We start from the raw sequence: 25,972 nt of genomic DNA, 5'->3' as shown, positions 1-25,972 counted from the left end.
AAGCAGAGCAGAAGTTCGAGAGCAATAAAATAGCATGACTATATGTGTGTAGCAAGACAGAAGCATCCATTTCAAACAATATTTCACTTGCCTACCGTCAAATCAGCATGCACGATAAAGCAAAATCATTGTTCTTATAATAAATTTATTGTTATGATAGGCATAGATTCGTAAAATATACATCCAGAGTTGACCAATGTCACCACCCATTTCATCATCCTACTGTCTAGACGCCAATCTAATCCAATCCTTATCAGAGGCCCTTGCCAAGTCCCCTGACATAGACATGTTTAATATTTCAATTAGCATCTTGCCTCCATGATTGCAGATTATAAAAAGCACAAAACCAAGTGTATCATAAAAAGATGGGTTTTCCCCAATCAGAATTAGATGGCAGAAACAAAAGTTTCGATTTCCAGCCACAAAATATTGAAACTACGCCTAAGACCTATCTAGCACGTACAATTCTTGGTATAGATGCCCAATATCATGGCAGGAAACAAGTTGAACTAGTAGCCGGCGTGTCATCTTGGGCCACCAGCGGTGAGCTCAAACCTTTTCGGCGGGAGCCTCGACGACGTCACGCCGGCAAAGCGGGCAGGTAGCATGAGAGCGCAGCCACAGATCGATGCACTCGACGTGGAATAGGTGCCCGCACGCCGGCAGCAACCGCACCGTCTCCCCGTCCCGCACCACGGCGAGGCAGATGGCGCACTGCGCCCACCCGGCGCCAGCGGCGGCGCCGGCGCCCCTCCGGTAGGCGAGCATGGGGATCGCCGACATCGAGGACGGCGCCAGCCCGCACTGGCTTCTGCCGTTGGCAGCGGTGGCTCCGGCGCCGTTCGCGGCCACGGCGGCGGCCGCGTACCCGTTGGCGAAGGCGCGGCGGAAGCAGATGGCCACCGTGAGGACGATGAGGGCGGAGGCGGAGCCGAGGCAGACGAGCACCACCGTGTCGCACACCCGGTAGCTGCCGCCGGCGGCGGCAGCAGCTTCCATCGCGTCCGCCGGGGCGCCGGTGGGACCGTAGGACGACATAGCCGGGCAGCTGGGTGCTTCGTGGTCTCGTTGGTTGGTGAGGCGCCGCAGTCAGGGCCACGGCGAATCGCCCTGGTGGCCTGGGTTTAGTAGACACGGGCTTTAACTTTTGAGGGTTTGATGTGGCTTTTTTTTTTCTCCAAAACACGGACAGTTACCCGTTTCCTGTTTTTTTTTCAACTAACGGGCACTCGGGCAGGAGCGGTGCCCACCGTTTTTTAAAGAAAAAAAAAGCCCATGTTAATAAAACGAAAATACTCCCTCCATCCCTAATTATAAGTCATTTCATTTTTTCTTGAAAAGTGAAAACATTGACCAAATTTATATAATAAAATAATAATATTTATGATGCTAAATAAGTATCATTGTTTTTTTCCATAAATTATATTTTCATACTATACCTATTTGATGTCATAAATCTTTGTAATTCTCTTAATAACTTTGCTCAAACTTGAGATGATTTGACTTTCTAAAAAGTTAGAATGATTTATAATTTACAACGGAGGGACTACTTGGCAAGGGCGTCCGGACGATCAACTTTCCGTCGGTCCGACGTTGCATCCAGTGTTAACAAGTTTCATCACTTGAGCTTCTCAGCCCAAACACACATGCTGATTCACTCGCTCGTTGTCCACCGTGAGGGCTCGCTTGTTGTGTCGCCGCCTCCACCCATGTTCCTTCCTCATCGTCGTGCCCATCCATCTTTCTCCTTCACCCAGTCGTTCTGTACGCTGCCACCTCTACCCGCATATCTTCTTTGTCGTCATGTCCGCGCATCTTCCTTCTCGGTGATCCCACCAACCTCTGCTACCTTCCATGAATGGCCTTATAAAGTATGCTCTGCACCTCACTCTTCGGCTCCGGGGACTCAATTGCTGCTATCCTCGTGCTCCAAGTCTAACAACTTGTGCTGCTCGCCTGCTCCGAGAGGCCCAAATCCACACCCTCCTCTTTGGATCTCTTGGGCTAAGGTTGCTTGCCAAATGATTTTTGGATGTTGCATTTGTTACTTTTCTATGTTGCATCAGAAGATTTCTTATATTTCTGTGACAAATAATTCACATGTTTCACTAGATGATCTCTTATGTTGGCGCAACAAAACTAACATAGTTACGTAAATGTTTGGTGTTGTAGTAAGCGATGATTTTTCATATTGATTATAGATGTCTCATCTCCTTTATTTCTCATGTTGATTAGAGATGCCTCATCTCCTAATTTATTTTCATGTTGCAGTAACTAGTTGTTGGATGTGTTGCACTTTATTGACTTTCCATGTTGCAACAAACAAACTGAGATCTTTGAATTGATAATTCCTCATATTGCAGCAACAAAACTGAGATGTTCCACTATATAACGATTGATGTTGCAGGAACATATGGTCTTTCCTATAGATTAAGGATGTCTCATCTCCTTTATTTTAATGTTGCAGTCATTGAATGTTGAATGTTGCACTTCATTGATTTCCTATGTTGCAGCAACAGATTGAGATGTTTCAATAGATCATTTCTCATGCTGCAACAACAAAACTAAGATGTTCCACTACATGATGTTTAATATTGTGGTAATATATGATTTCTCTTCTGATTTGAGATGTTTCATCCCTTTTTTATTGAAGTAATTGATTATTTGATGCTACATTTCGTTAAATCTATGATTTGAAAAAGATTTCCAGAGGGTTTTTTATTTAATCTCTTGTGGAAGTTATTGTTGCACCTTTGACTTGCGTTGCTTCTTCAAGTGATGTGTAGTTGGCCAACAATGTTGTCCTCATATAGATGAGTTAAAGAGACATAAGCGACTATACGGATATGCAAAGCGCAGTATTAAAAAGAAATTAATAATTAACGGGGGCACCTATGGGGAAAACTTTTTTGTACGGTGGACGTACTAAACGTCTGATGTATGTGCTATGTCTGGACATCCGAGTGGTAGCATTACCAAAGCTCTACACATATGAGGGTACACAAGAGATTTTGAACCCTTACAATAGTAATTGCATTAAACAAAGCAACAGGAAAACTAGAGAAAACGCAAGATAAAAAAGATGGTTCAATTCACTCCGTGAATTAGTCGCTGAATTTGAAAGTCTCCCTCAAACTTCAATGCTAGACAATATACACATATGAACTTTTAAAACCAGACAAAATGCCCCTTTCACCATTTCAAAGTGGTTTCTTGGGTGGTTTTGCTGACGTGGCAATGCAGCCCACATGTCATTTGGTCTCTCTTTCTCTTATATAAAAAACATAACTTTTTCATAAGAAGTTGTATGAATACATACTTTATATTTTAATTTACCAAACTTATTTGATTTTTTTTATTTTTTCCAATAACCTCGGATGTTAACATAGTCTATATCAAAGTTGTATTTTTCAATAAGATCTACAACTTTGTAGTTTACAGTTTTTTATTTAAAATCATTTACAAGTGCAAATAATCATTTTAAGTTCTCTAATTTTGAATTTAATTTGTTTTGATTTTTCGAACAACCTCATATGTTGACGTGGCCTACATCAAAGTTGTAGCTCTCAACATGATCTATAAGTTTGTAGTTGATAATATTTTTATCTACGTACCATGTTCTTGCCTACCCTGTATGTTGTTGATGACTTCATACACTGTTTGATTTTTACGGTTGAAAACTCTATAATTTCGTTCCCTCCATACTGCCCTAATTGTTAGGATTACTGGGGATTTTGTCCTACACCTAACAATGAAAGGCCACTTAAAGGACAATGAGTATGCTACACTAGCATAAATAAATCTACTGTGTTCAACCAAGATATCATGCAAGTAGGAGATGATAGATTGTTATTACTAGAAGAGCAACATAGTGAAAGAATGATTGGAGCAGCTCGGTCCAACGTTGTGCGTCAATGTAGTGGAACATGATCGTCAAAATATCTCTATATCTATGATCCTTGAAACATGATCATCAATCAATACAAGTTCTTGTCTATAAAATCTTTATTGTCCTGCATAATGGCATAAGACTGGGGATCTTTTGAATAAAACTATAAAAACAAAGGGCTTCACGAATAAGTCACATACTTGCCAAAAAATGTAAAAATGATAATTCAAGGTTGAATAACACTTTATTCGAAACACATAAACATAACACGCCATACAATCATCTCCCACTCACATTGTAGTCAATCATGTAAGTATCTAATGCCTATTGCACTTGTGTCGTGTTTCTCATGCTTTGGTCATAGAAGAAGCTTCATCAATGTATCAACGACATTCAAATCCATGTGCACCCTACAAATATTCACATCACCTATATCGTTGATCTCACGAATAAGGTGACATCACTGAAGTATGTGTTTAGACTTCTGCTACAACCTTGGCTCCTTAGGTTGTGCGATGGCACCACTATTTTCACAATAGAATTCCAAAGGACTTGGTGCACTAGGAATGTTATCCAACTTAGAAACAAATATTATGGTCCAAACAACCTCCTTGGCAACTTCCGAAGTTGCGATGTACTCGTCCTCCCTGCTGGTATAATTAAATGCCATCTCTAGCATGGAACTTTCCTAGCTTGCCCCAAATCCATTGAGGTAGAACACAAAATCAGATTGCTACTTGTTATCATCTCTATCGGTCCAGAAGCTACCATCGATGTAACCACTTACAAACTCAACCTCATATCCACAAATCAGGAACATATCCTTAGTCCTTCATAAGTACTTTAGGATATTCCTTATAGCTACTCGGTGAGCTACACCGGGGTTAGATTGGTACTTGCCTATGTTGACGATGATTTCGTCAACATTTTGGATGGTCAAAAACGTCACAAAAGTGTCACATATGAAAGGACATAAGCCAACCATGAATGATTTTGGTTCAAATAACTTGGTTCTACATGTGCATGCTCTCTATTTGAATATAGGTACAAAGTGGATGAAAAATCAAGCTTGGGGGCCCAACTTGACACGTTGGGTGACCACCCAAGTATGGCCAATTGACCATCCAAATACATCATGATGATGGGCAATGCTTCTAGAAGCTACATGCAAAAGATGGGCCTAACTGGCAAAAATTGACACGTCGGCCAACGATCATATTTTGGCCAAATCAGCTTAACTTTGGTATGGAGTGAGGTAACATTGTCCCCGCCAAGAAGGTGTGGCCCACTTGTCATAGGGCTAGCATAGGGGGGTCGGCTAACCCTCAAACTTCCACCAAACCACTTCATACCCACTCAAGATCAAGAGGAGAGGCCACACAAGCAAGGGGGTGGCCCACCTGTTATAGAGATCCTACCTTTTCTATTCAAGGTACTTGGAGATTCCATTTTCTGATAAAAATGTCATAAAACCATAGTGTCACATACTCCTCAATGGTGAGAAATTTCCTACCAAAGCCAAATGATATGTTTATACATGCTCAAAACCTTCTACTTATGCTACTTGTACTTGTGTTGAGTTTAGTCAAACCTTGTTGACCCTTGTTGAGAATTTTGTCATGTTCCCAAGATCATGATCACGTACATGCCACTTATACATGATGCTTATACACTATACGAAGCATCATGTATAAAATAACTTATTTCGTAGCCACTTTGAGTTACGATAATTACTATGTTAATTTACCAGATTATAGTAACTCCTTACTAAGTAGTCTACTATAACATTATGGTAAATATCCCCATGTGTTATAGTAACCAACTATCGTAAATATGTATAGACATTATCGTAAACTAGTATATAAAATTATGTTAAATGGAGGTGGCTACAGAATAACTTATTTTGTAGCTGGCTACTAAATATACTCTCTCTCTCTCTCTCTCTCTCTATATATATATATATATATATATATATATATATATATATATATATATATATATATATAACAGATAGATAAATCCAGGTTGCATATGGCAGACAAGATAATGTCCGAAATTCTAAAAATTATAACCACAAACAGGATAACGCAACATGGCACGTTTCATGTTTCAAGATATTCTTAACTAACTGAATCATTTGCCCTTTGGCTCTGTTCGCTTGTATTATAATCCGTATTTTTCAGCTTTTTTTTTGTTGCCTCTTATCTGGGTACAGTTGTAACATCTGTTCGTCAGTATTTTTCTCTCACAACAAATCAGTCAGAACAGTGTTTCGGCTTGTTTTTTCAGCGAAGCGAACGGAGCAAACGGAAAAGACCTCCAGTTATTTAGTAGCTGAATGCATGCACAATTTGGGCACGGCTCTAGCTGCCCAAAAGGACATCTGGGGAGAACACATATACTTCAGATAAATGAAATGAAAATGACCAAGATGTTGTCATGTTGAACTAGTCCTGCACAGTTGAGACTTGAGAACTTTCCGTGGATCATTAATTTGTACCACATCCTGATATCGATGTCGTGGCTTATGACTTATGAAGGTAACACTAGATATTTCCTCGTGCAGATTTTTTTTTTTTTTTTGCATTGAGCAGAACTGCAGAGTTATATATATACTCCTATTTCACATCAGTCAGTAGTTTTCAGCTTCACTCTTTTTTACCGCTGGAGACTTACTTGCACACAGCGGTGGTGACTGGTGAGAGACCATGAGCAGCAGCGGCAGCAGCTCATGGGTTGCTGCTCCTTGTGGATAGGCATCATGTTATTGTCCACTTGCTATGGATGCCCCTGGCCCAGTTCTGCCTAATTCCCATGTCCCCATCATCACTCAAATAATTTTGCTCCGTCTCTTCGGTTTCTTGCAATCTTTGGCAAATCTGAACAATTCCACAAGTCAACTTCAAAAGGACGAAGAATCCGGAGGCGCCGCCGCAGGTATGTGTTGGTACACAGAAATACGGAAACCTGCTGATGACTACAACAGTTCACTGTTTATAATGACAAAATGGAAGTACTGAGGGCCATAATGACCCCCTGAGTGGCTGGTTTGCTCGACAAATAAGGCATGTTTAGAGTAGATGGGTTGTTTCAGTAATTCTTTGGCTTCAATTGGAGTCTGTACTGAACCGTAGTCCTACTCCACTTTCAAACATGCACGTTATACTGTACTCCCTCCATCAGTCGATCCCAAAAACAATGCAATTCTTGTTTTTTAAGAAATCAAACAATTTTAAGTTTCATCAAAATCTATTCAAAAGTTTACTAACATTTATGATATCAAATAAGTATTATTAGAAATGATTATGGAATATATTTTCATTCAAATATATAAATTTAGTCAAACTTAAGAAAATTTGACTTGTCATAAACCTAGAATTGTTTTTTTTTTTTTTGGAGAGATGGAATATATGCCAATTATTTTGGTTTGATATGGATGACCTTTTATACTTATTTATTTTCTAAGCTTACACACACCAACATAGTAAATCAATATAGGAAACACTCATCCGTGGTGATGAAATTAGAACCGGCACGTATAAGGCATGAGAGCACAAAATTAGCATCATCAACGATAAGCCAACCAACTGTGTTATCCATTAGCACGGATACACCAACAAGTATCGGTCCGTGTACATAATTTAAATTTGAAATTGTCTTTGGAAATTTATAACCTTTTCACATGGACTTGGATAGGCAAAGTTACATCAAAATTGTAGGTTTCGAATAAATCTACAACTATGCAAAAATTTTATTTGAAATCATTTATTCAAAGTTTTAAACAATAAAGATAAAAGAGGAATAAAACTTCTTATCGCTATTAGCAACGAAGTATATGTAAAGATGGTAAGAAGGAGGAGGGTAATGGCCTCGTTCGGCTGGTATGGAGGAAGTACTGTTCATGGAGGAATTTTACTGTTCACAGATGGTTTCTCTCACAAATTTCTCCAGATTCTTCCAAATTCCTCCAAACGAACGGGGCTAATGAATTATATATGCGATGATAAAGATAAATGACACGAGGAGGTTTTGTGGGTTTAAGCTGGCGGAAACCGTGTATATAGTTTTGCCCTATTCGCTTGGCTTATAAGCCGTACTTTTTCAGCACGAATAGTATTTTTCTCTCACAATAAATCAGTCAACAGTACTTTCAGCCAAGGCTTATCAGCCAATCGAACAGGGCATTTGAGGGTGGACTTCGGGTCCTTGTCTTTTTTCTAATTGTTTTTCAACTACTATGTGTGTCATCTTGTACTTAGGGATGCAAGTTCTAACTACTTTGAACTACTTTGGATCTTTTGGATTGATCCAAAAACTAGCTCAAATGAACTAGAATGGCATTTCAGGTAACTTGAGTGGAGATAGAAATGAACTAAATATCATTTGAATGTACCACACTCTGTCCCAAAATATAGGTCGTTTTGTTTTTTTTATGTACATAGCTTTTGATATGCATATACGATATATTATGAACATTTTGGTTTGTTGGGTACCTATATTTTTCTTTAGTTGTTATGAACATTTTGATTTTTCTTCTGTTCATTTGGTTTGCCACTTCTTCTGAGGTTATGGCTATTTTTTTAGTTCTCTATACATTGAGCATGGGGCAAAAACCTCTACACGCCTAGTTTTCTGTACATCCACATGGGATGGTAAACAGTTAGAGTGCCACAACCATACAACAACTGAATTTATTGTGGATAATTTACTACCTGGAACATCTCATCCAGTGGCGGATCCAAAGGGGGGGCTGGGGGGGCTCCAGCCCCCCCTAATTTCTTGATTTCAATGCTAATTACTGTAGCAAAAGCTTGATTTCACCGTTAAATCTTCGTGCAAATCAACATCTCTGTTGTTTTAGCCCCCCCTTATCCCGCATCCCACATCCGCCACTGATCTCATCCATACCTGTTCTTAACTCTCATGAAGTTGTGTTTCGGTCATAAGCATGGAACAACATAGATACTCATGAGCACTCGTGCCAACTTGGTATGAGTAGGAATGCAGGGGACGTGATGGTGTTTTTTAGTCAGCTAACTAATTATTTTCTCCGTTCTTCCTGGAGCAGAATTTTCTAGAAATGTCGTTCTAGAATGATGTACTTACTCCACTTCTTTTCCTGAAGCAGAGTTCGTGGAACTACACCTATTTAGCTGAAAAACGTGAAGTAGACAGTCCCAAACAGGCCCTTAAACATGTCGTTCTAGACTGTAGTTAACAGTAATCCCACTAAGTTACTAACTTACTATGCCTAGGTAAATGGATGTAGGTATCAATGATGAGGTCAATCTTTAGCTCCAAATCCATGTGCCCTTTTTCCAGATCCAAATGACCAAATCCGTGTGCTGCTCCGTGCTCACTGCCGCTCCGTGCGCCGAACCGCACCATTCGTGGCAACAAAAGCCCGCCCTCTCTCATCAGCAGCCTGTCTCCATCCATGAGCAGTGAGAAGCACATGATGAAGCACACCAAACCACAGTTAATTAATCACATAATCCTCACTCTAATCGCTGATATGATCACAATCCACAGCTATACAAACCTCCTGACCATTCCAGACCACCAATTCGAACCCCACCATTACTCCCCAAATCCCATAACAATTCCCTGCTGGCACCAACCCGGTGACCAGCAGAGGCAGAGCTTACCCAAGAAACGCGCGCCACGACGCCCTGCTTTTGCTCTGCCTTGGCATCCCTCATCTGGTAGCTGACAGCCAACTAATGAGCGTCATGTCCACGGTGGACGCGTCGCCGGGGACTCCGCCGCCGTCGCCGCCACCGGGCCACCGTGGGTGCTGCACCTCCGGCGCGACGCTGGAGCTGGTGGGCGCGTTCACGGCGGTGTGCCTGGTGCTGTACGGGGTGATCCTGTACATGAACTACCTCTACGTGCGCTGGAGCGGCCGCGACGGCGTGCACCGGACGGACTCCGGCGCGGGGCTGCCCGCAAGGAAGAGGCCCGCGGGAGGGATAGACAAGGTGGCGCTGGCGGCCATGCCGGTGCTCAGGTTCAAGGCGGACGCGCACGGCGGCGGCGGGGACTCGCCTATGGAGTGCGCGGTGTGCCTGAGCGCCATGCAGGACGGGGACGCGGTGCGCGCGCTGCCCGGATGCCGGCACGCGTTCCACGTCGCCTGCGTCGACGCCTGGCTCTGCGCGCGCGCAACCTGCCCCGTCTGCCGCGCGCGCCCCGCGCTCCCGCCGCCGCAGCAGGCGCCCAAGGCTGGCGCCAAGGTGCCGGGGTCCTCCGGCCGGCAGCCGGACCTGGAGAGCCAAGTGTAGCCCCCGCGCGCGCCACGGCGAACTGCAAAGGTAGGTAGCTTGTAGCTGTTGCTTTCTGTTACAGCCTTCTTCTTGGAAGTGAGTGAGTGATTAGATAGATACCCTCTAAGTACATAATTTTGGTGTTAATCTCTGTCCATTGGGACGGACAAGGACAATGTCTGTACCGTGTCATGTAATTCCGCTTGTGCATTCTTTGACAGTGAAAACCTTCTCTGCAATCACTCTGCACGGTACTGCCAATTCGCATTTTAGAACAGTTTTTTTTAAGGTCCTGCAGTATTTTGCATCGCATTGGAACTTGTTTCTCAGCTCAGTTTCTGTGTCAAGCTCTCATGTGAAAAAGAACAGTATGTGAAGCTTTGCTATGACTTGCTGTATTTCTCTCTGGGTTCCAGAAAGCATCCTGGTCAATGGTTGTTCACTTATTCCCCAAACCTTTTCTGAACTATCTATATACAATTGGCCCCAGAGATGTGGTTTCATGAATCTTTTACTCAAATCCCATTATTCTTCAATCAAAGTATCAAACCCTTGGAACCATGAACTGACTCAGCACTGTCAACTGCGCAATCATGCGGCCTAATTAACCCAAGCAGTTAGCTTGCTGATCCAATGCTGGGCTGAAGGGGACATTGCAATACTATGGGCTGATGAAATTTTTTAGTACCACGTTCGCTTCTTGTGGCCAGGATCGATTAGATTGAGGCATCAGCAGCCAGCAGCGACATCAAATGCTTGTTTTTACCTAGTGTACGGCATAGGATACTCTTGAGCCATTATCGACAAAACAGCCTTTGTACGTACCAAGGACATTTCATCGTTGAATAATGGATCCGGGACTATCCTATTGCTCTCGGTTAGCCTACGCCAAACACATCTTTTTTTTAACTAAATTACAGTATTATGTTTTGCAAGTTCGTCCAATTGTTTCGATAGGTACATTCCTCGAGTCGTACTGCACTACCTAATCCGGTATTTTTACAACTACGGATAGCAGTTGTCGTGAATTAAATGAACAACAAGTTGCAGGAATGTACTAGACGTACTATATATTCTCTGTACAAAAAATCAAAAGAAAAATAGGCATCAATTTGTAGTACTGATGAAGCAAAGGCATCAATTTGTAATAGAGATGGAGCAAAAATATGCACCAATTGTGCTTGAGGGAAGAACTACTCAAAAACTTTGGCAGAATAGGTACCACGAACTAAGCTAGGCCTTGGGTTTAAAAAGATATATTGCCAAATATGGTAAAACCTAGTAGCTACCTAGATTTGAGTCTCTAAGCTGTCTCCAACAGGAGACCCAAACCTAAAATGGGTCTCCAACAGAACACCTATAGCCTCCAACAGAATACCTATATGGAAGACCCATTTTTGGTGTCATGAGAGGTATAACTCAAATCTAAGTATCCTCTCTCCTGGAGACCCATTTGCAGAAAGAGTTCTCTTTTGGTTCTTGTTGTTGGAGAAGACAAAAAATAGGTATTGAACCATTTGCCTGTAGCGCTACCCAAACGTGGAATTGGTCTTGTATTTTGGGTAACGGTTGTTGGAGGCCGTCTAACTTGATTCATGCACTTAAATTTTTGGCTAATTCTCTTTTAATAGTATACGACGTATCCATCAATGTAAGATTGTCAATCTTAAGATCTGATCACCCGATCTCCCGCATCTATATATGTACTATTCTATACTAATGTTGGAAAAGAAACATATTTCGGAGTACTATTCTGAATATCTTCTTTTTGCAATACAATGATCTACATATAGGATAAAAAAGCCCTCTGGGGATACAAATGGCTACTTAAGGTAGCTCTCTTGCATTGCTACTTACACCGTACCACCCAAATACAACCATACATTGCTGCGCAATAGCTCAATAGCTTCAGCCGCACGGCAATGCATGGTGAAGCGTCATAGAATACCTTATCTTCTTATCCTGTGGTGATTTAACTCAACTGTTTACCCATTTTTATTGAAAAGTACAAGAGAGTCTTCAAGCAGTAGCAGCTGAGTATTAAACGAGGCTGGAAATTATACTCACAGAAGTGTGACATCCCACCCATCCACGAGCACAAAGTGGACAAGAACCCAACTGACTGGAGACTGGTCGGCGTACTCCTAGTGCGCCCTAAAATTAACAGAGGGAGGAAGGAAATAAAGAAGTGTAATTCATACAATTAAGATGGACTTCTGCCTAAATGCATACACCTCACATGCGACGTTAATCAAACAACTATAAAATTTCCCGAGTAGGCATTTATCAGTGCATAAATGGTAGTCCTAATCTAAACTCACTGTACCACAGTCCAAAATTAAAATCGAATATGGTTCGTTAAAAATACCAAAATACCGTTAGAAGGTCAGAAGGTAAAGATTTCTGATGGATGGTCTATCTTCATTTCTCGTTTTCTCAACAGAACGTCGGTCGATGGTGGGTAAATGTTAATATTAGGGTCGAGTAATCTGTCGGCACATATGGCTTGGGCTTGACCAGCCCAATTCATGCCTAATTTTCAGAGAAGTCCACTCATTAGACCAAACCCTAGCACATCAAAACTTTACCTCCCCAATTTTTCCCTCACCAGTTGCCACAACTCCCTTTCTTGTTTGTACCTAGTGTACGGCATAGGATACTCTTGAGCCATTATAGACAAAACAGCCTTTGTACGCACCAAGGATATTTCATTATTGAATAATGGATCCGAGACTATCCTATTGCTCGGTTAGCCTACGCCAAACACATCTTTTTTTCTGATTACAGTATTATATGTTTTGCATGTTCGTCGAAATTGTTTCAATAGGTACATTACTCAAGTTGTACTGTACTACCTAATCCGATATTTTTACAACAACGGATGGCAGTTGACGTGAATTAAATCAACAACATGTAGCAGGAACGTACCAGACGCACTATATATTCTCTGTACAAAAAATAATAACAGAAAAATAGGTATCAATTTGTAATACTGATGAAGCAAAGGCATCAATTTGTAATACTGATGGAGAAAAAATATGCACCAATTTTGCTTAAGTGGGAAGAACTACTCAAAAACCTTGGTAGAATAGGTATCACGAACTAAGCTACGCCTTGGGTTATTGCCAAATATGGTAAAACCTAGCTACCTAGATTTGAGTCTCTAACTTGTAAAGGCACTTACATTTTTGGCTAATTCTCTTTTTAACAGTAAATGACGTGTCCATCAATGTTGAGATTATATATGTCGTTGTCAATCTTAAGATGTCGCATCTATATCTGTAATATTCTGTACTCGTGTGGAAAAGAAACATATTTTGGAGTACTATTCTGATATCTTATTTTTGCAATACAATGATCTTCATTTTTAGATAATGGAAACAAGTTCTGGCCTCTACCATCTTGGGATGTTACACAATCCAATGATCTATATATAGGATAAAAAGCCCTCTGGGTCTCTTGGAAGCTTTTCTCTGTTCTTGAGTCGATCTAAAACTTATTTCGAATGAACCAATCTAGGTTTTAAAGGAACTAGTAGAGTGTCCCATGCTAACTGTTACGGCAGCATTTCAAGGATGCACATGAAAACAACCAAGTGACGATATTGTTTTCATAGTTTAAGTTTCACACAATTGTTTGTAATAGACAACAAACGGTAGTGCACCCAGTGCTAATGCTATAGTAAATATAAACCAAGATAAAATTTGTAAAAAAAATAAAACGAAAATCAGATTCATTAGATTCACGTTTCGTATATCTAGTTATACAAATAGGAGAAACATTTAAATCCGGAAACACTCATGTATATCACTAGCAAGTTCAAGTCATGAAATTGCAAGCCTAGGCCAATCATAATGCATCAAGGCAATAATAAATTAATAAGTCATATCTCACCTTAACCATCTAATTTCTGATTTGCTTAAGTAGGTCATGGGGTTCTCCAGGGATAATATCTTTACATTCATTTTGCACTACACTTCAAGATGTCCACTCGTTTTAGAGAGGCACAAAGGTGGCACAATATCATTTTCTCAAATGTCCACTCGTTTTAGAGAGGCACAAAGGATTTTCCTGTAAATGAAACAGGTAAACTTTTCAGAAACACATCCAAATATTTGTCTTTTCTGTGAAAAGCATCGGAAGACATTTCTTATGCAACAAGACAGGGAGATATGATAAATCGGGACCAACCTTTTTAGGTCATCCACAGACTTTTTCATGTGTTCCACAGATTTGAGAGCATCCTCATCGTCACTTTCACCAGATTTTCCATTGTTGCTTGTCCAATCTTCATTACCTTCGTCTTGCATTTCAGATTCTGAGCCTTCATCCTCTGACTCAGCATGTTCATCATCCTCCTCACTTTCTGAGTAATCCTCCCATAATCCTACCAATTAGGTGAAATGTGAGGTTTGCAAAGTTGCATCATGCCTTTATACTTTGTGAAAATGCAGTATCTTACATACTCCCTCTGTCCTATAATATAGTGCATTCTAGGAATTTTAGAACAAATTAAGACAGAACATAAAAGACGCATATACTCTTATTTTATTTCCTAATCAGACACTATCATCAACGTGATTGATGGTGATTGGTTGATAAATGAAAATTATTTAATGCAAAACTGGTTTTTATCCTCTAGAATGTATTATATTTGAAGACAAATTATGAATGCTAGAATGCACCATGTTACAGGACCAAGGGAGTATGGTGCAAGAACGCTGCTATCCAGAACCAACAGCGGCACGTGCAACTCATGTGCAGGAGATCTTACAAATCTCCCCCTGGAAAGCTCAGTTCCTGCATTAAACAAATTTCGCAACCCAAGCATTTATAGCAACACTAAGTATCTTCATCCTAACTGCTTTATACCTAGAGAATTTTGGAGCAATATCCACCCTCATGAGGATCACTACTATACAAACGATTTTTCAAGTCACTGTCCAAACATTAATGGAGACGGTCACAGAATTCAACCGCCTCAGGTAATGCATGGGGAATTTTTGGAGGCAGAAGTTACCGCCTCGCAAAATGCATTTACCGAGACAGGATATTTGATTTACAGAGGCGGTCAAAACTGTCTGCCTCGGTAAATCAATTTATCGAGGTGGTAAAAAATGTCCACCCTCGATAAATCAATTTACAGAGGACGGTTAAAAATGTTAGCCTCAGTAAATCGATTTACGGAGGCGGATGTCTTAAGATGTCTACCTCCGTAAATAGTTGCATAAAAAAATTAACTTTTTCTTATGAACTCGGGTGAAGATAAACTTTATATCAAAATTATAGCCCTCGACGTGATCTACAACTTTGTAGTTAAAAGGTTTTTGATTTGAAACTGTTTATGGTCCCAAAATTTTGTTGTAAGGATTATAGATTTTTAAATTTGAAATTAAATTATCAAACAACCTCGGATGTTGACATGGTCTATAAGAAAGTTATAGTTCTCGATACAATCTTCAACTTTGTAGTTGAATTTTTTATTTAAAGTCGTTTAGAGTCCCAAATATTTGTTCTAAGTTTATAAATTTTGAAATTCAAAATTTAGAATTCCTAAACAATTTCAAATGTTCACACAGTTAATATCAAAGTTGTAGTGGCCGACCTGAGCTACATGTTTGCTGTTGACAAGTGTTTTATTTGAAGTCGTTTAGAGTTTCAAAGATGTGTTTTAAATTCACATATTTTTTATATTAAATTTTTTGAATTTTTCAAACAATCTCAGATGGAGATACATCCTATACCAAAGTTGTAGTACTTGATAAGATTTAAAACTTTGTAGTTAAAAGTTTTTTTTCCTTTGAGTACATAGTAGCCAAAATATCTACTATAAAATTACGAAATATTGATATAAAAGAAAAACATATTATATATAGACATGGATGAGTGTGTGGTGCAGTGGTAGAGACGCTCTATAGTAGAGCGCTAGGTCGGGGATTCGATCCCTAAAAGATGCAAATGGCCAGGTCGTGGGTTTGATTCCCAGAAGTCCGCCCCTTAATCTAGGTTTTCTGGAGATTATTAACGGATGTCCACCTCGATAAATGCCGTTAACCGACGCCAGATTAACAGAGGCGGGCAATACAACCGCCTCCGTTAATACAGAGGCCTTTAAATGGAGGCGGTTGCAATGCCTACCTACGTTAACCAAAAATGCCCGCCTCCAGAAAATTTTATGTACCAATGGATTCCAAACGTGAGCCATACTCTGATGTGACACCCTTCTGCATTCAAAAGGGAGCAAACACACACTCTCTGGTTGTCGGCCCACTAATGTTAGCTTTTTTTTTGACCGAATCGGAGGGGAGTCCCCTACCTAAATTTTTTTTGCTTTTCAATTAAATGAAAGAATGAACAGTACAAAAGTAAGAAATACAAGGCATCCAGGCCCAAACAAAAAAACAAGAGTACATTAGGTGTAACTATCTCTCCACAAACTAAGTAGGTGCTGCCTGGTTGGCTTGGCTTTTGTACACAAGGCCAAGTTCCTCCCTGAATCTTCTTTTCCAGGTATTAATATTGGCTTGTTCATTATCGAATATGACACCATTCCTAGTGATCCAGATGATCCAACAGGCAGTGATGAAAATTTCTCTAAATATGATACTTCCAAAGTCTTCTCTGGCTTGTATTACCATGTCAAGTGGCTGCATGCTCAGGTTCCAATTAATTGGAATGGTGCTCCAACAAGTCTGACTAAAGGGGCACTGGAAGAAGAGATGAAAACATGTTTCCTCTTCCCCTGTACTGCATAAGACACAGTTATATTCATCAAGGTGCATATTTTTTCTCCTTAGTAGGTTTCTGGAGTTCAATCTATCTCTAAGCAGCAGCCAGAAGAAGAACTTGTGTTTTCCCAAGTTATCTGATGCCCATAGCCATGAGAAAAGAGGTGAAGCCTCAGAATGAACCTGCATAGATTTGTAAGCTTTTTTGCTGCCGTAATTGGAGGGCCCCCAGCAGTAGCTCCAGACATCATCTTGTTCTTCTGCAAAATCAAAATCTTGTATCTGGTTTGCAATTTCTTCTAGCTGATCGGCAGCCATCTGTGACAGTGGAAGACTAAAAAGTCGGTTTTCCTCTTGTTCAATGAAGAACTGAACTGAGCTTTCTTTCTTCATTAATTACGTTGTCATGGCAAATGAGTATAGCTGTGGGAATAGGTCTTTTAGAGCTTGATCTTGGCCTGTCCAAATCTGTGACCAGAACAGTACAGTGTCACCACTGTTGGGTTTACAGATGGCCATTGCCTGGTATTTGCCAAAGAGGCCCATGATCTCTTTCCACCAGAAGGAGCCCACAGGACTTCTAGCCTGGGGTGGTGTTTGCTTGTTAGCATATAGCTTGGACCAGGTTAATTTGACCCATGGTATGTCACTCTTGTTGAAAAATTTGTCTAGGAATTTGAGGAGGAGTGCAGTGTTCTGATCCTTGATGTCAATAATTCCTAGTCCCCCCTGCTCTTTGGACATACAAGCTGTCTCCCAAGCAACTAGACAGGTGCTCTTTCTATTGATGTCTCCTTTGCTCCAAAGACAATGTTTCCTGTAGATGTCTATCTACTTAATTACTTGTGGTGGCAACTTGAGGCTGCACATGTAAAAAGTGGGGAGAGCAGAAAAGACTGAATTCACAAGGATGAGTCTACCATTGTAGGACAAGAATTTGCTTATACCTGACAGTTTTTTTTTCAATCCTGTTGAGTAAAGGTGAGAACTCTTGTATGCTGGGTTTTGTTGTGCCAAGGGGGAGGCCAAGATAAGTGAAAGGCATGTTTCCAACCCTGCAACCAAAGGTTCTGGCAAGATGAGTGGCCCTGTCATCAGACATGTTTATTGGCACCAGAAAAGATTTTCCAAAGTTTACATGCAGACCAGTTGAATCAGAGAAGGGTCTCAACAGTCCTTTTAGGTTGAAAAGGGTTCTTGCATCACCTGGGAGTACAAGGAGGGTGTCATCAGCATACTGTATGATAGGGAATTCTCCTCCAAATTCATCACTTAGGGGGTGTTTGATCACTTTGTCCTGCCAAGTTCTGTTAATAATTGACTGAAGCAGGTCGGCTGCTAATACAAACAGGAGAGGGGACAGTGGGTCACCTTGTGTCATGGTCGGCCGCACGTACCGCCGGAGCCGACGGGCCAGGGATGCACGCCGCGACGCCGAACGCGCCGAGCGCGCGCTGGATGGGCGTGCAGGCGTGCTGGACGCCCAGGCTAGGGCCACGCCTAGTGGCTAAGCATGGAAATAGGAGATAGCTTTTAATTAGTTTCCTTTTATGTTTTATTTCCCTAAATTATAGGAGCTGTGGCTCACGTCAGGTTGGGCCTTAGGCCATATATATATATAGTCTGTATTAGGCTATTGGGAAGCAAGCAAGAATTATCAATCCAATCTGCTATCTCTCTACTGACTTAAGCCTGCGGCTAGGGTAACCTCGCCGGAGAAGACAACGGACCAAGGCTACGAACTCCGTAGCCGAGGGCCGGCTACCCGGGGGTTTAACGCCCTTGACACCTTGTCTCACCTCCCTCAAGCATTTGAAACTTTTTCCAGGTATGCCATTTAACAAGACTGATGAGCTGCCTGTGCTTAAAATGTTGTGGATCCAATTGATCCACCTCTGAGAAACCTTTTTTTCTCATAACTTGTAGGATCATTTGATGTTCCAATTTATTAAAAGCTTTCTCAAAGTCAAGCTTGAGAATAACTACTTCCTTCTTGGATTTGTGACAAAGGTGTAGGAATTGGAAGGACCAGGCTAGGCAGTCCTGGATGGTTCTGCCTTTAATAAAACCATATTGGTTTTCATGTACCAGCTTTGGGATGACTGATTGCAGTCTTGTTGAGAGTAACTTTGTGATGCATTTTAGACTGTAGTTCAGAAGGGAGATAGGCCTGAAATCATCAACTGTCTCTAGATTGTCCTTTTTGGGGATTAGAGCTATGATTGAGGAGTTTATACTTCTAAGGTCAATATTGGAACTGTAGAAGTCCTGGAAGAGTCTGGTGAAGTCACCTTTTATGATATCCCAGCATTTTTTTAATGAATGTGCCATTGAATCCATCTGGTCCTGGGGCATGACTGTTGGGAAGACTTTTGATGACTAAGTCAATTTCTTGTTGACTGAACTCTGAATCCAAATCCTCCAAATTATGCTCTGTTAGAATTGAGCTGAGATCATAGGATATGCTGGTGAACTCGGTACAACCCAACCTTTCTTTGTAGGCTGCCCAGAGAAGGTTGGCTTTCTGATCATGATCTGTAATATGATTTCCTTCTGAATTTCTGATGCTGACAATGAAATTTCTCTTATGTGATAAGGTTCCCATGGTGTGGAAAAAATTTGAGTTTTCATCCCCTAGGGTGACCCATCTTACAGTGTTTCTTTGCTTCCAATAGGCTCTCTTTGACTCTAGAAGTGAAGCTAGATGTGACTTGACAAGGCTTCTAAAAGCAGCTTCTAGTCTTGAAAGAGGTCTCTGGTCTACAAGACCATCCATGAGAAGCAGAACCCAATTGCTGTTATATATGAGCTTGTTCAAATTGGAGATGCCTTTGCTCCATTTTCTTAACCCAGCTCTTACATGCTTGAGCTCGGAGGATAGGTTCTGGGCTGCATTTGCAAAGACTGGTGAGTTGTTCTAGTGAAGAGTTACATTGTCCAAGAAGCCAGGGTGTTCCACCCAATAATTTTCAAATCTGAAGAGTTTTGACTTGGGTATGTCACTGCCTATGTGGATCACATAGGGAATATGATTTTAGGTTGGCCTTGATAAAGGTTGAACATGGGTTGCAGGATATGTCAGAATCCAAGTTGATGAAGTGAAAACCCAGTCAAGTTTGACCAAGAGAGGGTCAGATTGCATATTGCTCCATGTCAATTCCCTACCACTGAAGGGAATTTCAACTAGGTCTAGGTCTGATATCAGTTCATTGAACATATACATCTCTGTTGAATCATCACCAAGTTTATTTCTGTTTTCAGGTACTCTGATCAGGTTGAAATCACCACCCAAGATCCAGTCATCAAATTCAGTGGTGTCAAAATTCATCAACCAAGTAACAAAACCTTGCTTCTGTGAGGGATTTGATGGGCCATATATGTTGCTGACATGGAAGGATTTATTGTTTAACCTGCTGGTGAAATTAACAGTGACAGCATAAGAATTGACATGGGTGATAGCACCATCAAACAAGCTACTATTCCAGATAGTGATCAAGCCCCCAAAAGCACCAATGGAAGGAGAGTATGCAAATTTGTCTAGATTTCTGGGGCAGAACTTTTTGATATAAAAAGAATCAAAAGTTTCTTTTTTAGTTTCTTGTAAGCAGACTATTTGGCATGCACTTTCTGAAATCTTGTCTCTGATTGCATCCCATTTTACCTGGGAATTGATCCCCCTTACATTCCAGAATAAGACTTTTGTACATCTGTTGTTATCCATATATAACAAAAGAGCTTGGGATCAAAGTGTCTGTGCAACCAAGTGCCAGACCAGTAACCACTTGTGTGTTCATCCAGTGACTGTTAAACAACATAAGCATACACAGAGCAACTGAAAACAAGATAAATAAACAAGGAACTTGGCACTGAAGACTGACAACACTAATTGGAGAAAAAGACACAAGCAAATAGGGATAAAAAACATAGGACTGATAGATTAACTTAGATTGTTCATGATAAGCAAAGTAGCTCCTAGGGATGCTAAGACACCAGGTTTGTCGATACATCATTTTACTTATCATCCAGTACAGGGACTGGGAACAGGAGCTAAATAGCCATCTAACAAAAGATAGAGGGTGCACTGTCAGCAAGACAGTCACACCAAGGATCCCTTCTTGCTTTCTATTCATCGTTGTTGTCTTTGTTCAGGAGGGCATCCGAGACACTCTCTGGCTGAATCTGGAGAAAACCTCTTGCAATGCCTTCCATGATCTCAACAGAAAGGTGTGGGGCAGCTTCGGTGGCTGCTGGTGGGATGACAGCAAGCGGCATGGGCTCTGTCTCCTCCATGGTTTCTTCAGCTTCTTTGGCCTTCTGAGCACTCTCTACATTCTTGTACCCTTGAAGCTTCTCAGAGATTCTCTTGCTGCGCCTCAGAAAATTGTCGTCCAGTTTCTCCTTGACTTTCAGTGTTTTCTTCCTTCTTGGTGTCATGAACACAGGTGGGGGGAGTCAAGGATCTGGATGTCAGTCTCTTCTTCAGGTTCTTCAGCATCAGCAGCAACAGTTTCAGTCTCTGCAAAAGCTTCACTCCCTGCAGCCTCAACATTCTCAATGTCCATGTAGTCTCTGGCAATTTTCTCCAAAGCATCATCTCCTAGCTGTGGGTATAGGATGAAAGCCAAATGGATGAGAGGTGATTATCATTAAAGTATGATGGTATTGGAGTGCCATGATCAATGTTAAGTAAGGAGAGACTACTGAAAGGAAAGGACGAAGGACTGATAGGGATAAAGTTCAGTACCTGCTTAAGAAGGGATGGCACCACAGTAATCAGAGGGTCCTCAGGATTTCTAGGAGCAGAGGGTCCAATGATGACTGATCTGAGAGTTGGCATTGGTGCATTCACTGCAGCACTGAACACTGGGAATTTGACAGAGCTTGGGATCTGAACTTCTTGTCCTCTGATCTTAACTGTCTGCACTAAACTTTCAGCAGCAATCTGTTTACCTTTCTAAACTTCAGTTGTTTCTGGCACAGGGTCCATGGGGGCCAACTGTTCCTCCCACCTGCTATGCCCGGCACCGTCAACCTGCATGGCAGAGGCAACATTGGACACCACCGGGGTAGTTTCTGAGCTTTCCAGATGATCTGAACCAGCCCAACGAGGGGGCTGAGGTGGGATCGGGTGCAGAGGACCTACAGTGGCAAAACCTTCTTCATCTCTGGGTGCAAAGACACTGTTAGTTTTCAGCACATAGCAAGGCAGGGTCCAGGATCGTCCCTTCTGGGGTAAGCCGGCATTGATCTTGACTGAGTCTGGAATTTTTGCATTGTCATTCAGATACACCTTAGCAACGACCCTAGCTAGATTGTTCGACTCGTGCCAATACACAAGAATCCCAAACCCTGAAACAGTTTTAGCAATAATTGGTCCATTTTTCAAATCCTCTGGGAACCCAACTAACATGACCCAGGCCTCACGATCTAAATCATAGCTGCGCACATTGTCACCCTCATCATGTTTGATCACAGTCATTGAGCAGTTGCCAAAACTAAAGACTGGCCCAAGGAACTTCTCGCGCTCTAAAGCAGTGTTGAAACGAACATAGGCGTCACCAAGGGGGCAGGGCTGAATCTCTGCTACACGCACCCGGTGCATCTCCTCAAAGAATGCACGGAGAGCGGAGTCCAGACTTGCGAAGTCGTCCTTGTGGACTGGCGGCTGCAGCTTCACGATCGCCAGGTCTTCATCGTGCAAGCTGTAGCAGCCAGCCACGTACACCTCATGTCGGAGCGGCGGACGGGACACCGGGTCTTGCAGGGTGAAGCCGCGGGGCACATGTGGGCGCGGATCGACGGCCCAGTTCGCCATAGGAGCGATGATTTTGTGGTTTTGCACTATTGGGGGGGGGGGGGGGGGGGGGGGGGGGGGGGGGGGCGAAGTGGTGGACGGTGAAGCAGGGGCGGAACAGCCGAGAGAGGCAGCACCGTCAGAATGAATAGGCATGAGCTTTGTCCCTTCAACTTCCCGGATGGAAACAGGGCGAAAACTTCGCCTGAGTTAGGCGTTAACTTCGCCTGGCTTCAAAGCCGGTTTTTTTCGGCCGCCAGCGAAGAACACGCTTGGCGGAACCTTGTCCAGGGCCATGATGCACCAGGGATCCAGGAGAAGAACGAGAATCTTTGAGAAAAGATTGAGGGCTCTTGACAAAGTTTTTCTGATAGTCATGCGGATAATGAAGACGGAGGAACACTGGTTTTTTATGAACTGAGGGGCAAGCTTTGCTCAAAACAGGAGGGGAAGAACGAACGACTTCCACGAAACTTTTTTTGGATTTAGCTTTAGAACCTACTGTGGTCCATTCCGCCTCCTGTTCTAAACACCAAAGAGCATGATCACGGCGCCAATTTGGGCCACCGCCTCCCCAAAGGAAAAAAGATGGATGGCAAATTGCTTGCAAGAGAAACTTTTCAGCTTGTAGATCATAAATCCAACTTCTTTGCAAGAGACTGAGAATCAAAACATCCATCCAGAGAGGTGGACAGCATTGAAATCCTCAGCAGTACCTCCAACAGAGGCTTGAAGGAGAAGGCCGACTGAATCTTCATTCAGTCGAATGGCAGAGCGCCCAAAGCTAGCAACAAGGACAACGCCGATGCGGATTGGGAGGGGAGGGGACTCACCGAGCGCCTGAAGCGCTGGGACACCAGCCTAGCGAAGTCAGCCCCTGGATCAAAGCATAGATCCGAGAGGCCGGCCATGGACGACGACGGCGATCAGAGGGCTTCATCGTCGGCGAGGGGGGTGGAGTAGAGCCGGGGGAGGGAGGGAGGTGGGAGGAGAGCCAGTCCGGTGTAGGCAAAATTAAGTAGCCACACTAATGTTAGCTTGGTTCAAACAAAACGTCGAACAGATGAGGTGGGCGTCTCACTTGGCATAGTAGGGAAAATTCTGCCACGAGAGCGAGTGAGTGTGGCGACACAAACGGATTGACGACAAGGAGGCAAAATTATTATCACTGAAGGCCTGAGGATAAGTACTAGCAAGAAGCAAAACTATGCATGCGGACATGCAGATGTGTGACAGTAACAAGTGCGTACCGCGGCTGGAGGGAGCGGGGATATATCGTTTTAATAAGTTTTTTTAATATTGAGTTCTTAGGGTCAGAGTTTCTCTATGTCAAGTTTTTTTGGTATTGCAGATTTATCTTCTCTTCATCCTCTCCGACGACGGCGAGATGACAGGGTTGAATCATTTTCTCTATAGTGGCTCTGTTGAAGATGAGGGTGACAACTACGGCGTCAGCAACTTCACCGGCACGACGACATGGGGACTTTTCTTTTCGGATAGCGACATCAAGGCGGAGGTGACGTCGCCACCATGTTCTCCGATCCCTCTTCATTTTGTTGTGGTTAGATCTGGCCACGATGAAGGACTAAGGAGAATAAGTTTCAGAACCGTCTTTCTCATTCTTCGGTGGCAGAAAGAAGAAGTTTCTCAACTCCGCCTGCAGAGATGTTGGCCATCGTTCGTTGGACATCTATTTTTAGGCATGTTGCCGAGTGTTTGCCTGAGTGGTCATCCATACGAAGTGTCAAAAAGATTTGGTTTGGAGATTTGAAGCTATTTATAGTGTGAGTATAATTTAAATGAACGTGTTATGTACCCAGTTATTATCTAATATAATAGTTCTTTGGTCGCAAACAAAAATACTATCTCTGGAATTTCATGCAAGGCAAGGAGGGGCCGGAGCTCATGATGGCCTCTACGTGGCTCCGCCAGTGCTTCAGCCACACGGCAATGGTGATAGAATACCTTATCTTCTTATCCTGTAGGTGATTTAACTCAACCGTTTACCTACTTCTATTGAGAAGTACAAGACAGTCTTCTAGCAGGTGAGTATTAAACGAGGCTGGAAACTCACAGAAGTGTGACATCCCATCCATCCATGGGCACAAAGTGGACAAAAAACCAACTGACTGGAGATTGGTCGAAGTAGTGCGCCCTAACAGAGGAAGGAAGGAAATAAAGAAGTGTAATTTATGCAATTAAGATGGACTTCTGCCTAAATACTTACACCTCACATGCGCCGTTTATATATCCTCGCTTGTGTTATCAATCAAACAACTGTAAAAATTTCTAGAGTAGACCTTTGATCACTGCATAAATGGCAGGCCCAATCTAAACTCATTATACCCAAAGTCGAAAATTAAAATCGAATGTGGTTCGTTAAAAATACCAAATTACCGTTAGAAGGTCGGAAGGTAAAGATTTCTAATGGACGGTTGATCGTCATTTGTCGTTATCTCAACAGAACGTCGGTTGGTATTTTTATTTTGCTTTTCAGTTGAACAGTTGGTCGGTACATATGGATTGGGCTTGCTTGGGCTTGACCAGCCCAGATTGTGCATAGTTTTCAGAGGAGTCCACTCACCAAACCCTAGCACATCAAAAGTTTACCTCCGCAATTTTTCCCTCACCCATTGCCATAACTCCCTTTCTTTTCTTCCTCTCTTGCACACCCACTGCAATAGTGATGTCATGCATTTCGTGGTACGCAGTGCGCTCGCCCGACCTTGTCGCCGCGAGCTCATCCACCACGGCTACTATGCGCTCGCTGATCGCTGCAGCCGCCCGCCTGCCATCTCCACAATGTGCTTGCCCACCCCACCCCCAATCTGGCCATCCCCACAGTGTACTCTAGTGTGCCAACTATACTCATTCAACTACACCATCACCAATAGGTGGTTCCACACTTAGGACAAAGCTATTGAATGATATGAAAGTAACAAACGATTCAAATGTTTGTCTTTTAATTAATTTTTAATTGCCTCTATTTAACATATGCCTAAGACGAATACTACAGCAAATAAATAATTTTAAGAGGCACTGCACTTCATTTACAGGTGAGAAAAATGTCATCTCTATTAATGCATAGGCATAGGCACCTCATGAGTAAAATAGCCTTTGTAAATGGATTTACTGAGGCTATGGGCTAAAGAGGCCCATCTCTCAAAATTCATCCTATTTTTAGATGCAGGGCCTCATAAGCACTCACTCACAAAAAAAAGCTTACGCCCATATAAGCATTCCAACCCTAAGAGTCCTCACATAGTTCAACGATCCCTGATCCTTATGTTCTATG

The 25,972-nt window shown here is 42.2% G+C and overlaps 3 protein-coding genes across 3 annotated transcripts; 1 reads left to right on the top strand and 2 right to left on the bottom strand.

Moving 5' to 3' along the window:
* Positions 1-386: 386 nt before the first annotated feature.
* On the bottom strand, positions 387-1,122 carry LOC136471648 (E3 ubiquitin-protein ligase EL5-like). The gene has a single exon (XM_066469394.1). It carries the CDS (start codon positions 1,036-1,038, stop codon positions 550-552), a length of 489 nt encoding a protein of 162 aa, XP_066325491.1. The 5' UTR covers positions 1,039-1,122; the 3' UTR covers positions 387-549.
* An 8,336-nt stretch (positions 1,123-9,458) lies between these two features.
* On the top strand, positions 9,459-10,489 carry LOC136471647 (RING-H2 finger protein ATL39-like). The gene has a single exon (XM_066469393.1). The coding sequence runs from the start codon at positions 9,613-9,615 to the stop codon at positions 10,171-10,173; it is 561 nt and encodes a 186-aa protein (XP_066325490.1). The 5' UTR covers positions 9,459-9,612; the 3' UTR covers positions 10,174-10,489.
* Positions 10,490-20,805: 10,316 nt separating this feature from the next.
* On the bottom strand, positions 20,806-22,704 carry LOC136471645 (uncharacterized). The gene is made up of 2 exons (XM_066469392.1): positions 21,628-22,704; positions 20,806-21,484 (listed from the first exon to the last, which is right to left on the bottom strand). The coding sequence occupies exon 1, from the start codon at positions 22,696-22,698 to the stop codon at positions 21,838-21,840; it is 861 nt and encodes a 286-aa protein (XP_066325489.1). The 5' UTR covers positions 22,699-22,704; the 3' UTR covers positions 20,806-21,484; positions 21,628-21,837.
* Positions 22,705-25,972: the final 3,268 nt, after the last annotated feature.

The sequence above is a fragment of the Miscanthus floridulus genome, chromosome 8 (assembly GCF_019320115.1).
Source record: "Miscanthus floridulus cultivar M001 chromosome 8, ASM1932011v1, whole genome shotgun sequence".
Classification (NCBI taxonomy): domain Eukaryota; kingdom Viridiplantae; phylum Streptophyta; class Magnoliopsida; order Poales; family Poaceae; genus Miscanthus; species Miscanthus floridulus.
Note: the sequence above shows the minus strand (reverse complement) of the source record. Positions and strands in the feature narration are given on the sequence as shown.

What these genes read in the sequence shown, in the direction of transcription:
- LOC136471647 (XM_066469393.1), top strand. Translation starts at nt 9,613, where the DNA reads ATGAGCGTCATGTCCACGGTGGACGCGTCGCCGGGGACTCCGCCGCCG.
- LOC136471645 (XM_066469392.1), bottom strand. Translation starts at nt 22,698, where the DNA reads ATGGCGAACTGGGCCGTCGATCCGCGCCCACATGTGCCCCGCGGCTTC.
- LOC136471648 (XM_066469394.1), bottom strand. Translation starts at nt 1,038, where the DNA reads ATGTCGTCCTACGGTCCCACCGGCGCCCCGGCGGACGCGATGGAAGCT.